A 16,177-nucleotide genomic window follows, 5' to 3' on the forward strand; every position below is an offset into this window, starting at 1 on the left:
GCTGCAGTATTATAAATAAAATAATATATCAGAATATTATGGGAATATTTTGGCTGAATGTTGGAGTGAACTTTATTGTGTTGAGTCTGGCGCCCCCTGTGGACCACAGTAGAAGTGTTTATGCTTCGTTTCATTGATTTCAAGGGGAATCGACCGTCTGGCAGTCATTAATAAAAAATAAAAAATATCCGATCTGCTCTCTGATGGTTGTTACATCCAAACTGCGAAGGCTTCTTAAATCAGACCAAACTGCGATTATATACTGTATACTTTCTGTGTCCTTTCCTGCACGTCGTTAAACGTGTAAATAGCAGAATGAGCTGAGAGAGAGAGAGACTGTAAATATCAGAGGACACACAGAAACAGACGAGCTGAAAACATCGTTTGACCTTTGACCTGGAGATCTTTCAACAACCTCGTCATCTCGTCTTCAAACAATCAATCAATCAATCAATCCCTCCAAGATGTCGCTACCTTTTGTTGGCGTCGTTATGGCCTAAAATTTCTGATTTTATAAAAGCTTGAAGTTTTTACACATTTTTTTGCAGCGAAATTGAGGGAAAAAGTGAAAATTGCAAAAATGACTGCGATTTTCTTTGTTTAATTAATTAAAAATGGAGTTCCAGAGAGAATAAAGTGTCTCTGTTCAGAGGGTCGATGAGCTCGCACACAGTCACTCTGCTTTTATTGGAGATACGAGGACGGGATCCCTCACCAGCTTCCCACCAGCACTCCATCCTGAGACTGGAACCAGTTCAGACCTTCAGAGAGAGAGAGAGAGAGTAATACTGTCTCTCTCTCTCTCTCTCTCTCTCTCTCTCTCTCTCTGTGGTTGGTTGGTTCGAGCGCCCGCCTCCTCCCCCTCCTCCATCTCACTCCCTCTCTCTCTCTCTCTCTCTTTCTTCCTCTCTCTCCTCACACACACACACACACTTTAACCTCTCCTATCCATATACGGTCAGGCCCCGCCCCCACCACGGCTGTGATGTCGTCAGCGGCTCGGAGGAAGACCCGTGGGGTTTTTGGGTTTTGGCGTCCAGTCCTGTGGGGCCGCAGGGCTGAGAGTTTCTCCTCCGCTCCTCATCCCTCCATCATCGGCCCGCCTCTCCTCCTCTCTGCTCCTCTCTTTGGGGAAAAGAAAAAAGACACTTTGCTCGCACTCGATTCGCCGTCCGGACTCGGCTCTGTTCTTCCCCTCGTTTTCTCGTCCTCTGAGGATTTTATTTCTCTTTTCCCTTTTTTTCCTCCTCCTCCTTCCTTTCTTCCAACATGACGGCCGACACTGAGAATTTTTAAAAAATAAACTCTCAGAAAGGAAATCCTGTCCGTGCTGCTTCCAGTAAAAAGTTGAATTAAATCTAAAAACCAGACAAAAAGTTGAGCCGTTGAATAAAACTCCTGCCTCACTTCCCGATTCTTCTTCTTCTCCTTCTTTTCTCCGTGCTCCTTCCTCCTCGCCGGCTGCTTTCGGACTTTGAGGCGTTTCGGTGAAAAAACCGTCGACCGACCAGAAGATCTCCGTCTGTTCTTTAGAGCTGCTTTTTTTCAGTTGGACTTTTCTCCCTCTTGTTTTTTTCTCGTGTCACTCTCGCACAGAGGCGGAAGCGGTTGGAGCGTCGGGGCCCCGGAGATGTTCGGGATCCAGGACAACCTGCCCCGCGGGGCCACAGCCAGCATGAAGGAGGAGCCGCTGGCTGTTCGCTCCTGGATGCACTCGGCCGGCGTGGTGGACGCCAACACGGCCGCTCAGAGGTAAACTCACCGCCGCCCACTGCCGCCCCCCAGAGGGATTCTGGGAGCTGTAGTCCCAGCGGACAAACAGCCGCTCAGCAGGAGCATTTAGATCAGGAGGGGAGCGCTTTAATCGTACTAGATTTCTGATCTGTTCTCTCATTTCTGCTGTTTGTTCTTGAGGCAAATATCCAGAAACAAAATTCCTGCAATCATTTCAAATATTTGTGATTTTTTAGGAGGAAAATTCTAAGAAATTAAAATAAAAAAATGCTTTTAATATTGTTTTTTAGATGATGAAAATGCTTCAGGACATTTATTAGAAGATTTATTAGGAAAATGTTGAAGTTAAAGCTCTTCAGGAAACAACAGAGTTTTACATTTTTAATGTAAAATGATCAGTATTAACAGTTTGAATCAAATAATTCTTTTCATTAGATATTTGTTCCTGATGTTTCTGGTTGAAGTTGCTCGGGACAAAGTAAGGTTAACGGGACATTTATCAAAAGGAAAAGAGCAGTGGAAGCTTCAGGCTGAAAAAAATCAATTATTAAAAAGCAGAAACATCTCTCTAATGATATTCTTCCTGTTATTATTATATTTCTGATCTTTCTGGAGGTTAAAAATAAAAGTCAGTTCCTGAAGTAAAAGGATAAAGGTTTGAATCTGCAGCTCAGAGGAAGAAAACTGCTCGTTTGCAGGTTTCAGTTCTTAAATTGTGCAGCTGAAACAGACTGAGAGCTTCAGATTTATTGATAATTTAGAAAAGTGTTGAAGTGAAGGTCAGAGCTGCAGAGTCTGACAGGAGGATTCATTTCAGGTTAAAGAGGCTCAAACTGCAGCTCCGAGGAAAATAAATGTTATTAATAATAATGTTTAATCTGCCCTCCGAACAGACGCGCTCCTGCTGAGTTCAGTCTGAGCGTGTGCAGATTGTTAACACTCAGAGCTGCACATGAAACATGATTATTCACACCATTAACATCTGTGAAATCCTTAATATTACTAATATTTTCAACATTATAATTCCAATAAAGCAGCAGCGTGTACTGACCTGAGTGAGTGAGTGCAGAGACGGCGGCTCCGAACTGCAGATCCAGCGTCAGCGTCATTTCTGACATTCAAACATTTTCCGCAGTTTTCTTAAAGTCCAAATCTGTTAAATTTAATGACAAACAGAAAGTGTCAGAGTCAGCCCGAGCTGCAAAGAAAAAACTATATTTATATTATTCACATTATTTTTACAATTTTACAATAAAAAGCTGGTTTATGACATAATTACAAACAGCTGAATGTGCTGAAACATCAGTGAGTCATCAGAGCTGCAGATTAAAGGTGACATTTTTAACACGTATGTTAAATTATTATTAATCTTTAGATGAACATGTCAGTAAAGCAGCAGTAAAAAATACGAGCTCATGCTTAAATAGCTGAAGTGACTCAGTGAATCAGCTTATAGGATGGAAATTCAATTATATTTTTGTCATTTTAAACATATGTAAAAATGATATTGTTACAAGTTTAATATAAATATTCTGAAGGAAAAGATAAAGAGTCTGTGATGGTCTCATGAATAATTCTCTGTGTTGAGGCAGCAGCTCTGTGTGAACCTATATCGACGCTGCAGATCAAACTTGTATGTAAAATTATACGCGTGTAAAATTGTCATTATTAACAATTAGAAAATGAACATAAAGTGTAAGTGTAAATTACAGTTAATGACACGGTTGTCAGAATAAATGTGCTGAAACACATTCTCAGTGAATCTTAATGTATTCATTCATATAAGGATGCAGGTAATTTAAGATTTATTTCATGTTTATGATGTATGTAAAAATGATAAAATGAGTTTATGATGAACAGAGTGTGAAGCACAGTCCACAGTTTGTGTCATTAGAAATCCTCTGTTGGGACATCAGGAAACATCCGAGGTGCAGAAACCAGATTTTTAAATTTTTTACTATAAAAATTGTAAAATTGTCATTATTAACAGTTTTAATAGAAATGTACAATGAAACATCAGCGTAAAATAAAACACAGTTCAGACTTCATACAAATTGCTGAATGTGGTGAAACAGCAGGTCTCTGTCTCAGGACACTTTATCTGCTAAGAGTCGGACAAAAGTAAAATTTTTCCTTTTTTGACGTATGTAAAATTCTCATTATTAACAATTTCAATAGAAATATTCCAATAAAGCAACAGTGTAAAATAAAAGAGTGCAGACTTAATGACGTTTGTAAGAAAGACCTGAATGTGCTCAAACATTAAGTCTTAGTGAATCTTAATGTCTGTTCATATGAGGACGCAGATAAATTTCAATTTCTGACGTATGTAAAAATGATAAAATGAGTTTATGATGAACAGAGTGTTAGAGTGAAGCACAGTCCACAGTTTGTGTCGTTAGAAATCCTCTGTTGGGCCATCAGGAAACATCAGCTGCAGAAACCAGATTTTTACATTGTTAACTCAATTTTTAAAAACATTGTATGTAAAAATGTTTGACAATTTCAATAGAAAGGTCAGCGAAGCAGCAGTGTAAAATAAAATACAGTCCTTGCTTTATGACATGGTCGTTGCGAGGCTCTGTGTGTGGTTCAGGACAGAATATCTGCTACGATTCAGATAAGTTTCATTTTGACATTTCTGACGTATGTAAAATGAACACTTAAGTTTGGAAGTAGCAGCAGAATAAAATCAGATCATCATGAAGTCTGTCGGGTGGAAGCTGGAGCTGTGCAGACAGAATCATTTCCAGCTTTATTAAAATGAATAAATATTAATTAACAATAAGCTGTTGTTGTTAAATTATCATTTTCATGATTTAATAAATGCGATATTGGGCCTCTAGCTTCACTCTGACTTTCTCTTTTTGTCTCTTAGTGTCAAAATTCAACCAAATATAAAAATACAAATATGACAAATGTTATAAGTCGTATTTTAATGAGTGAATATGTTTGCAGTCAGGGTCAAAGCTGCAGTTTGACTTCTTCAATATGAATATTTATAGAGCTCCACATGCACACGTGATTCAGTGTTTGCTGTGAATTTAAAGCGTTTTGTATTATTTGAATATTCCCCGACGTTTGAAACATGTTGTTGTTAACATGATTCATTCATGTGGAGGTTAAAGCCCGGAGCTTCATGTCACTTCTCGCTGAAGATTCTCACAGTTTTATGAATATTTTGCTCTCAGATCCTGAGTTCACTGAATTATTACCTCCAATTAACATTTGTGTTGTGATGGAAAGGTGTTTTACACGTTGGATGGTTTAATGGAGGAACTCACACTTGATTTATTTCTGATCATATATGAAGATATTTTTCATCCTGGCTCATTTCTGTTTTATGGTTTTCAGTTCAAGTATCAGTTATTGGAGGAAACACGTTATTATTATTTGATGTTTTTTTTTATCATTTAAACATGTCAGAGACGCTGATTAATTGATGACATGTATGATGTGATGACAGTCAGCTGAACCTGCGTCGCAGTCGATGAGCATTTCCTTTGAGGAGCGTTTGATTTAAACCCCAGTTTGACACAGATTTGGGTCACATGAAGGGTTTTTAATGTATTAATGTGGAGTTAATGAATTGATTTTAAAATTGGACTCTTATTGTCTTGTTGAGGAGATGTTTCCTGATTCTGTAAAATCAGAAACAAGCATCACCTCTGTATAAAACCTTTCTGGCTCTAAAATGAGGTAAAACTGAATGTTTTCAGATGTTTTACACTGTGAGAAGATAAAAAATGACTTTTAAAAGAGGCAGATTTGATGGGCGGGGCCACAGATCTGCCATCAAATTCAATTTTTTCAGCTGTGACTGGTTCATTTTGTCTCAGTTCATATACAGTGAATTCATAGAGCTAATTTCTTTGACTTTATGTGCACAATTTTATTTAAAATTTAAAAGGCAAAATGTTGGTTTGGTATGTTTTCTGTAAAATGCAATTTAAATGTAATCATCAGTTCTCAGGTTGTTAGACCCCAAAATAAATATACAGAAAAATGATGTCTGTGTTCAGTGGGAACTGTTGGTGAGTTTAAGTCGTCTCATACGTCTGTCTGTGTCTGTCTCTCAGCGGGGTGGGGTTAGCCCGTGCTCACTTCGAGAAGCAGCCTCCATCCAATCTGAGGAAGTCCAACTTCTTCCACTTCGTGCTGGCGCTGTACGACCGGCAGGGTCAGCCGGTGGAAATCGAACGCACCACCTATGTCGACTTTGTGGAGAAAGAGAAGGTGAGGAGCGAGAGGGAGGAGGGAGGAGCTGGGACACAAAACAAACACATCTCATGGTCACCGCCAAAGCATTCACCAAATCTTCAGAAAACCACAAAAAAAACATAAATTCCGTCATAAAGTTTTCAGGTGAATGAAACACAAAAAAGAGACTGCAAACACACCCATGTTACAGCTTGCTTAGCTCTGCCCGTGCAAATAATTTCCAATATAGTAAAGTTTATTTATTCTTTTTTTTTTTTATATAATAGCGACGTTTGCACTCACTCATGTTTACTTTCAGCTTCAAAACTATTTGAATCACATCTCAACCCGGGTGTTTGAGTCCAAACCCACCCAGAGCTCACAGAGCGAATCAGGTGTCAGAAACCAAACGCACCCATCAGTTTCAGTGTGTTTGATTTTGTGTTCAGGAGCCGACGGGAGAGAAAACCAACAACGGGATTCATTACAAACTGCAGCTGCTCTACAGCAACGGTGGGTGCGCTTGTTTTACTGCACAGCATCTCCAATAAAAGGAACTAATTTACAGGAAAAAAATCATTAATTATTAATGTAAAAAACTTCACTGTAAACTTTAAATAATAATATTAACATGTTTGTGTATGTGCTCAGGAGTCAGAACGGAGCAGGATCTCTACGTCCGGTTGATCGACTCCATGACCAAACAGGTAAGATATTGATTATGGATTATCGGGTTAGATAATGAGGATGATTAGTTCAGACTGCAGCAGATTAAAATCTCAAGTAAAAGTAAAAAGTCGATCGATCAGCAGATCAAATAACAGGAGAAAATCCAGTTATATTTCAAAATAAGAGCGTGCCTTTCCTCCTGCAGTCCGAGCTGTCAGATTAAAGTTCAGGCCGACTTCTCTTTGACACCTCAAACGTTTTCTGACAGTTTGTTGTTTTTCTGGTCAGACAGACTTCTCCTCCTCCTCCTCCTCCTCCTCTGTCTCCTCGTTCACACTGAAATATTTCTGATATATTTCCTGGATATCTCTCTGTGCTCTCTAATGTTCTTATGAATCCAGACTGATCGGATCAGTCGGCAGAGTCATTCATCAACCTGAGCGGAGGCAGCAGCAGCAGCTCTGTGGCCCACAAGCACAACTCTACATACATGTGCAAACAAACATATGAACCAGTTAATATAAATGTCTCGAACTATCCGTCATAAAATATACAATAAAAATGACAAAATGGCTCATAAAGACGGAAAAATATGAAAAATGTATCTGTTCCTATAGAAAGACAAAATAAATTAATAAAGAATATATATGTAACGTCCGGTTAGACTTTAAAAATAAAGCTTGGTTTACCTGATGTAACTTAGGAACGTTACCTAAAAGCAATGGTTGACTGTTGGTTTCACACAGGACACCAGCACCTCCAGACTTTCTCGCTCTTCATTCGACACCGCCTGCCTTAATAACTACACATTACAACATTCCCAGGTTGTCAAAGACAGACGCAATTTTGTCCCGCCGCCCTCGGCGTCTCATTCAGACAGGGGTGTTAACTCGGGTGTCTCAGCTTTCCATAATTCGCAATTTATACAATTCCAACACTGTTGATGGACCCCAGTGTGCCGGAATATTCAAATACACTAGGAGATAATAATAAAACATTGATACCTCTTGCAAATAACTGCATGGTTTTTGTACAAAAAACACACAGGATTAGCATAAAGTGCCTGTAAAGGGGAGACTTGTGGGTCATTCAGATATCTTCAGGTCAGAGGTCAGTGGATCCTTTTGAAAGTGGCCATGCCAGTTTTTCCATCACCAAACGTTAGCCAAACTTTGGAGCGTTATTTAGCCTCCTTCGCAACATGCTTGCATGACATGGTTGGTACAGACGGATGCACAGCTTTAAAAAAAGGTGTCCCTTCAGCCTTGAGATGCCTTTTAAACACCACGTTGTGAAACGTTTGGTCCGGTTAGGAAAACAGGATTTGGGAGATCCAGGTCATGTTGCCATTACTGCGGAAACAACACGTACATAACGTTACGAAACTTTTAATTTCATAAATAATTTAAAACTGTTCAAATCTTAATTCCCGAAAAACCTGACAACCATTTACAGGCAATTACTGTAAATATTGGTTGGTTGAATTGATGGTATTTTCATTCATTCAGCAGTCCAGCTCTCTACGCTGTACCTGGTCCAATCAGAGCTTTCTGTGACTTTACAGGGAACTACAGGGCGGCACTCAGCGGTGGATCTAGACACAGATACTGACAGACATATCTGCTGATTTTATCTTAAACAATAATTTAAATCAATATTTACTTGGACAAGCTGCCAAATGAGATATTTGAACTCAAAACATCATTGTGGCTCATTAGTGAAGCACTGAATAGAAAACTCTAAAGGTAGGATTAGGAATCAATACATTGTTTTGTCTCTTTTCATTGAATTCAAGCTGATCACTGGGTCTAAAATTGGGTCATTGTGGAATCAAGAAAGCTCAATGTCATTGGTGTGAATGTTCAGACTAATATTTCTTCAGTTCTGTGTCTCTGTCGCTGCGGTTATGTATTAATCCTATAAAAAACCTGAATATTGATTCAAAATTAAATAAAATCAGCCCACTCCATATAGCTGATTATTAATGCTAATTATGCTAATTGTCCAATTATATATGCAAGTTAGCATCTGTCAGTGTGTAAATACTGGAGATGCAGACTGTACATTTCTAACATTAAACTTTGTACTCAATATTTCTGGTTGATAATGAGGAAATATTAGTTGTAAACAGATGACTGAATTAATTTCTCTTCTGTTTAACAGGTTATTTTTAGAATCGGAGGGACATTTCCACTGTAGATCCTCTGCTGGGCTCTGTAAAGTGTTACTGTAATTGATGATAAGAACAGGAGATAATGAGCCTGTTTTATCCTCTGCTGTTTGTTTGTGAGCAGTCAGACTGTATCAGTGTGAATAAATCTGTACACATCCTGCTGCTGTACGACACCACTTCTTCTCTCTCTCCTGGGTGTGAGACACCGCGTATGATAAATCAGAGAGAGTCTGATCACAGAGCGACTGAGGCTGGAACCATCTGTTAACCGTCTCTTCTTACAGTTAGACAGACGGATGTTAATGCTGCTTTCTGTTCGCTGAAAGTCGACCGCGTCTACAGCATCTGGTCTGATCTTGTCTAAAGTCACATTGTTCTGAATGCACCAACAATTAGAGGACGCACCGAGAAGTCTGCATCAAGAATGAAAGTACATCACTGCCAATTAAAATGTGCCCGAAAAACTGACACTGATATTTTGCTTATTGTTAGCTAGATAGCAATTTGTCCGCGGTAGCAAGCTAACGTTAGCAATCAGACAATATGTTCCACAAGCTTAGCATTAATGTTAGCTTTGACTTTGGACTCTGTGTTGTGGACTCTGTGTTGTGGACTCTGTTGTTGGACTCTGCTTGTTGTGACTCCTGTGTTGTGACCTCTGTGTTGTGGGAGTCTGCTCAGTTGTGGACTCTGTGCTTGGACCTCTGTGTTGTGTGACTACTGTGTTCGTGGACTCTGTGCTTGACTCGCTTGTTGACGTCTCTTTCCGCCGCTTTCGGACCTCTGTGTTGGATCTCTGTGTTGTGGAGAGAGAAGGCACCTCCTGATCATAGCCGGTTAGGTCCACAACCCTTTTGACCCTGCCATATAGATAAACACTAGTTCCATTTGAGTAAACTAAACAGTGATTTGTCCAAACCAGCCAACCAACCTTCCTGCTCTCCAGACACTGATCTGTCCTGTAGTGCCACCCTCGTGATGAAAGCGGCTCAGTCGGCGCTCTCTCTGTACAGTGACGGTGATGGAAACCAGCAGCTCAGCAGTCGGAGTGTTTAAACCTAACGAGTCATTCAATTAGCGAGGCTTTAACGAGCGTGCCCGTCAGGCGTCGTTTGCGTCGTGTGATCCGTTCTTTGTGGGAGAAGCTTTTCATGGTTCCAGCTGTTTCATATGAATGTCTGCAGCTGTAATGAAACACACACACACTCAGGCTAATAGCTAATAATGAGTCATAATTGAGACAAATGAAACAAGGCTTTAATTGAGTTATTTCTGCTGCAGGTTTCATATGTGAGCATGAACACTGAGTTTACAGGTGTGTTTGAACACCTGAACTCACTGTACCTGTGTGTGTGTGTGTGTGTGTGTGTGTGTGTTACAGGCGATCATCTATGAAGGTCAGGATAAGAATCCAGAGATGTGCCGAGTTCTTCTGACACACGAGATCATGTGCAGGTAAGAACAGATACTGTACCTAAACTGAAGGGTTCCACCAGGTCCTAACAGAGCAGGTCTCACCAGGTCCGAACTGACTGGGGGAACTTGATGTAAAGTCCAGTTCAGACCAAAGATCCACAACGAGAACAGAACGGTTTTAGAGCATTTTGGGGAACTGGGCTTTACTCGAGCTGACAGAGTCGCTGCGACTCCAGCAGCTGGTTTAAGAACGTAAGGTACGTCACCTGTTTAGGGTGCGTCAACAACGTACGTCGTTGCTATGTAGACCATAAACAGTCTCATATAGTTGCATTGGTGGGATCTGGTTCTGGTTTCAGAATGATTCAGACTGGATTGAATGTTTAATCTGAACTGGGTGTTTACTTTATTTTACCTAAGCACACCTGGGCCTCTTGTGATGATGATGATGATACTACTGTATGTACCTGTATGTACCTGTACTGCAGTAACTGTACTGTGTACTGTAGTACCTGTAGTACCTGTAGTACATGTACTGTGTACTTGTATTTAACTGCAGTATTTGCTCCCTCAGTGAATGCTGAATGTGTCAGTTTGAGTTATTGTCTGTTGTCTCTCCGTCAGTCGCTGCTGTGATAAGAAGAGCTGTGGAAACAGAAACGAGACGCCGTCGGACCCCGTCATCATCGACAGGTAACACTCACACACACACACACACACACACACACACACACTCTGTATTATCATGATAATAGTGTAGTGTTGATCTGAATGTAATTCATACACACACATTATTTTAATAGCGACATATTTCTCCTGCAGTGTGTGTGTACTGATAGACTAACAGCTGATACAGGAAGTCTGTTCATATCTGAACAAACAGAGAAAACAATTCTACTGTCAGCTGTGTGTGTGTGTGTGTGTGTGAACTGGTTCAACCTGCAAAGGTCTGTGGGATTATGGGAAATGATGTTCCTTAAAGGCCGCTGAAAACAAATACTGAATAAAGCTGTTTTTCTTACTTCTGGAACCGAACCTTGACGTTCCGGTTTCACTCCGACTTCCTGTAGAGCAACTGCTGTAATTGGTTCAAAGAATATTTTTTGGACAATATTTTTTCCATCTAGTGACTTTTTCCACTGAAGCAACATTCCTACAGATTTATTTCTGTGCAAAAGATAAAAGATATAAATAATATTATTGAAATGATGAATGATGAACCAGTAACAAGGTGAGCTTCACTGTGTGTTATGGTCAGTAGTTTATCTGCTGTAGGCAGCAAGCACACAGCACAGACGTCACTATCCCAGCATGCATGTCAGATAATGCAACCGTCATTAGAATTAGATTTTAATATTTCTTCAGACAGTGATCCATTAGATTTTAAATATGTCGTTGATTTAAGATTTTACTCATCGGACGTCTGGATCAGTACCTGAAATGGGTCAGTACTCATCAGAACTCATCAGAACTGAGTACCAGCACTTTTATCCACATTTCCTTACTTCTTACTGCGTGACCTCTGGTGAGCATGGCCTTACTGACTGAGGTCACTGCTATTCTTTCTGAGGGGTGAACAAAACAAAATCCTCCTAGTAAGTTCAGTTTTTGGACCTCTGTGGTTCTGAAACCCTGCGTACAGCAGTGCTGCCGAGCTTCTCCTAACTGTCTGACTGTGTAAACATGTAGCTAGCTTAACGCTAAGAAAACACCACTGAAAAAGAATTAGGTCCTGCGCACCCCTTTTTTGGTCAACAGTTAAGGCCGTCTGGATCTTAAGTATCAGTAGAAACACAGCTGAGCGCTATCACGTGTATGCAGCAGAGCTAACGTTAGCAGTAGCTCGGCTCGCAGCCCCTCCGGGACGTCCTTTGTCTGCCCAACAGCGTGGGAGAAGCAGTGACTTTTAAGGTGGAACTGCTTTATTCTGTGTTTGTAGTGGGTTTTAATCACTGCCGTTTGCTTTTGTGAGAGGAGGAGACCCTCTGTGGATAACCTGGCCTCCCCCGGTAAGTAACCGCCCTGAACCATGAACGCTGAAGGAATCCCTGGTATCAAACTTCCTGTTATTAACAAATGAACAAAGAGACAGAAGGAGAGTTGATGAATCGTTCTTTCTGCTCGTGTTGGAGAATAAAAAGGTGACAGAAATACTGCTGAACTGGTCCGAGCTACTTTCCTTTCTCCTCCCCCTCCTCCTCCCTCCTCCTCCCTCTCCTCCCTGCTGCGTCTCTTACTCCCCCTCCTCCCTCCTCTCCCATGAGGAATCATACGCTCTCCTCTCCTCTTCTCACCTCCCCCCTCCTCCCTCCTTTCTTTACCCCTCCTCTTCTACTCTCGTCCTCCCCCTGAGTATTAATCTCATTCCTCCCTCCCCCCTTTTCCCTCTCTCTCTTCTCCGAGGCTGTGGAGGGAGGAGGGGGGAGTGAAAGCAGGGGAGGAGGGTAGATGGATGGATGGATGGAGGTATGGAGGGATGGATGTGACTGCTGCAGCCTTTTGAAAAGAGAAGTGGTGATATTACAGCGGCTCTTTTTTCTCCCCTTGCTTGCTGAAATGCATGATGGGAAGGTCTCCTGTGTTTTCGGCGGCGTCCAGTGAACAGGAAACATGTCAGGGTCAGACTCTGCTGCTGCGAGCACAAACACACTCAGACCTGCAGCCTTTTATTCAACAAGCACTCTGGTTTTATATTAAATTCACTTTACTTACAGTTCTACTCAAAGCTCACTTAATCCCTTCCTTTCATACATTCATTAAAGTGATTAAATTATACAGTTAAGGCACTTTAACATAAAGATTTTAGGATCCAGAACAGCAGAACTGAGAATATTGAAGATCTTTATACGTTAAAACCTTCATTCAGGAGGCAATATTGTAGAAAAATCAAGTTAAATATTGTCTGTTACCTTTTTATTTCTGAGAGCATGAATATGAACAGACATTTTGATTCATTCTCTGTCTGTATTCTGTATTTTTATAATTTTTAACTGACTTAATATTCAATAATTCAATAATCAGCGGTTTGGTTTCTGATGCAGGACGAGGTTGTTGATCAGAGACTGAAGCTCTGTCACTGCACTCTATGATCAATAATAATAATAATAATATGCACTGTGATCAATAATAAAATAATAATATACACTGTGATGTGTGTAATAATATTCAATATTAATATACATTTAAAAATGAACTATTTCATTTAGTTTTCTCAACAGAAATGAACACAATGCTGAGATAAAGTCCTGCTGCTACACCCCTCGTGAACCCCTGCATTAGTCCTAACCCTGAAAAAGATCTTCATCCACAAATCAAACGTATGTACACAGCACATTTTTTGCTATCACCATCACTTATTGGCAAAAGATAACAAGCTAGTTGCTCCAAGAATAGCTATGAGCAGGTCAGATGACAGCCAGTGGGGTCCAGGATTGTATTTCGGACAATGTGTTTTGCTTCTTCTGCTCTCCACACAGACTGTTTACCTGAAGGCAACCAAAGCCCGCTCAAATATGATTGGTCAATAATACTCGCAACACAAACACAAACCAGGATGGCTCTGATGCCAAAATCTTGTCCATTTCCGACAGATATCTGCCTGCTTAGAGATGAATTTGGAACTGAATAGATATTTTCAATAAATACATTTCCTTGTTACGTTGATTGTTGGTTAAAAAACTGTAATTCAGGAAACATTTCATCTCCGAAAACACATTTTCTGAAGCAGCTCAGTTGAATATGTTGAAACAGGATTGTATCATCTGCAAAAAGGTTGACTTTTTGGTTGCAGATGATGCTCTCTTCTCTTCCTCCTAGCACGCTGTGTGAATCACATCCTCTCTCGTGAGACTTGGAATCGGAGAGTCTACAGATTCACACAGTATCTCAACCATATTTCTGTGCTGTGTTATCGTGGAGATATTAATAGAAGAATTGTAAAAACTTCGCTTTCGGCTGCCAACATTGCTTCTCTTCTAATGAGAGGTTATGTAATGTCACACTGCTGGTCAGTGGTATCGGGTGTAGTATCGAGTACATTACCAGTACATGAGCACAGGATCGGACCTATTACATTATCTCTGTATCGTTTATTAAAAAGTTGAAATAGATGAGTCATTAAGAAAGAAATCAAGCAATCCTCAAATATTATTTTATGACCATTAACTTATTAAGATGAATTGACATATTAAGTTTAACTGTAAAACTTTTGTAAACCTGTAGAATCAGGTTCTCATCTAATAAATATCTCATCTAATAAATAAATAAATACCAATCAAATCTTGGATATTAAATTTTAAAATAGTTTTCTCTCTATATAAGTTGAAGTTACATTAATGATGACTTATAGTGTGCATTGTAACAAGTTATGGCTGGACCGTCTTTTTCTCTAAGTCAGAATGAGACTGAACTTTGCTACAAGATAAAACAGTTTAATCTCAGTCAGTTTTGAACAGACTCGTAGTTACTGCGGTTTGCCTTTGTACCACTGCCGGTATCGTTATGGATGCATCCATACTTTTTATCCAGCTCGGGTTCTTTTCAGTGTGTCTACTGTAAATTCTCCTTAATGTTCCTCACAGCCTCCTGGAGGGCCCCGCCCCGCAGGTTGAGCCTCACCGCCGTGCTGTTTGAGGTTCTTTGTTCTGTGTAAAGACAGAAGCCTTTGAGGGTCAATCATGATGGGACGATCTCCCCTCTGAACACTGTGAGAACGTTTTAACACGATGATCTTCTGTCTTTAAACTCCTCTCAGCTCAGCTCTGATTTGTAGCCGCTGATGATGATGATGATGATGATGATGATGGTGGCGGTGAACCAGCTCTCATCTTTTCACGCTCTCGCTCTGAATACCAGATGTGAGAATTTTTTGGGGGGGCACAATCTCCTGTCTGCGAGTGTCTCTGGTGTCTGCAGCGTGGGATTATGGGAGGACGACGTGCTGTCAATCATTTAGAGGGCGTAGGTGTGATTTCCCTCTCATGCTGCAGGTCGGTTTTGGATGGAATCTCATTACTGGCCGTGTTTCAGGGTGACTGACAGCAGAATAATGTTTTGGGCCCCCAGAGGGCCCCCGGCCGGCTAAATGTTAAATGTATGAATGCATGGGAGTCAATGGAGAGATGAAGTGTAGCTGAATATTTTTTTTTCTTCCTGGGAAACAGTCACAGAATGAGGAGTATGACCCTGAACACACCATCTGCTGCTGTTTCACCGCTCAGACAACGAACAGAGGAACTCAAACACAACATCTGATAGATTTCATTTAAATACAGACAAGGTTTTACATTTAAAGGTCCATTGTGCAGGATTTAGTGGCTGATTGCAACTCCCTCACCTCACCCTCTCCTTCTCTTCCCTGTGGCTTTTACAAAATATTAAATGGAAGTGAATAATGTATCATCGTTGGCCTAAAGTGAATCACAACACACCGAATAAAACAAATGTTTGTTCATTTCATCAACTGAAACGTTATGTCCTGACCTGGAGAACTTTCCTCTATATTTTGCTGAATCTCAATGGCAGTCGTTACGAGTCTTGAGCCTTGCTAATTATGGACTTATGGAAAACAGAACATTTAATAGATCCTGGACAGATTTGTTCACATTCAGTGCTGCTGGAGAAATTGGCATTATTATGCTGCGTAAAATTATTTGTGTGAGAAGATTAAATCACATCAGGTGACATGAATTGGTTGACCCGAATGGTGCAAACACGCAAAATCGAAAAAAATTTGAATTTTGAGCCAAAACTTTGTGCATATGTCAGGCTGTTTGCAGTCTGTGTGGAGGAGGAGGGAGAGACAGAGCTGTTACTGCCCACAAACAGCTGCTGGAGCCTGGGGAGCTCTGCAGGAGAGAGCCCATAAACAGCCAGAGTCACACCGGATCCTGAGCTGATCTGGAGACATTTACACTGTTTATTCTTTAAACTTTTGGGATTTAAAAGTATATTTATCTTTGCTCTCTCTTCTCAACCTGTCTGCTG

At 40.5% G+C, this 16,177-nt stretch overlaps 1 protein-coding gene across 1 annotated transcript in view; it reads left to right on the forward strand.

Annotated features, from left to right (window-relative positions):
* The first annotated feature begins 1,077 nt into the window (after window positions 1–1,077).
* The window catches only part of LOC118333229 (transcription factor COE3-like), a 46,703-nt gene continuing 31,603 nt past the window's right edge, over window positions 1,078–16,177 (forward strand). Inside the window, exons 1-6 of the mRNA XM_035668782.1 lie at window positions 1,078–1,752; window positions 5,814–5,970; window positions 6,384–6,447; window positions 6,586–6,641; window positions 10,158–10,231; window positions 10,817–10,885. Coding sequence (XP_035524675.1) covers window positions 1,631–1,752; window positions 5,814–5,970; window positions 6,384–6,447; window positions 6,586–6,641; window positions 10,158–10,231; window positions 10,817–10,885 — 542 coding nt within the window. The 5' untranslated portion in view covers window positions 1,078–1,630. The remainder of the gene's footprint in view (window positions 1,753–5,813; window positions 5,971–6,383; window positions 6,448–6,585; window positions 6,642–10,157; window positions 10,232–10,816; window positions 10,886–16,177) is intronic.

This window comes from Morone saxatilis, unplaced genomic scaffold, assembly GCF_004916995.1.
Source record: "Morone saxatilis isolate NCDOM2014 unplaced genomic scaffold, NCSU_SB_2.0 Contig1, whole genome shotgun sequence".
NCBI classification, from domain to species: domain Eukaryota; kingdom Metazoa; phylum Chordata; class Actinopteri; family Moronidae; genus Morone; species Morone saxatilis.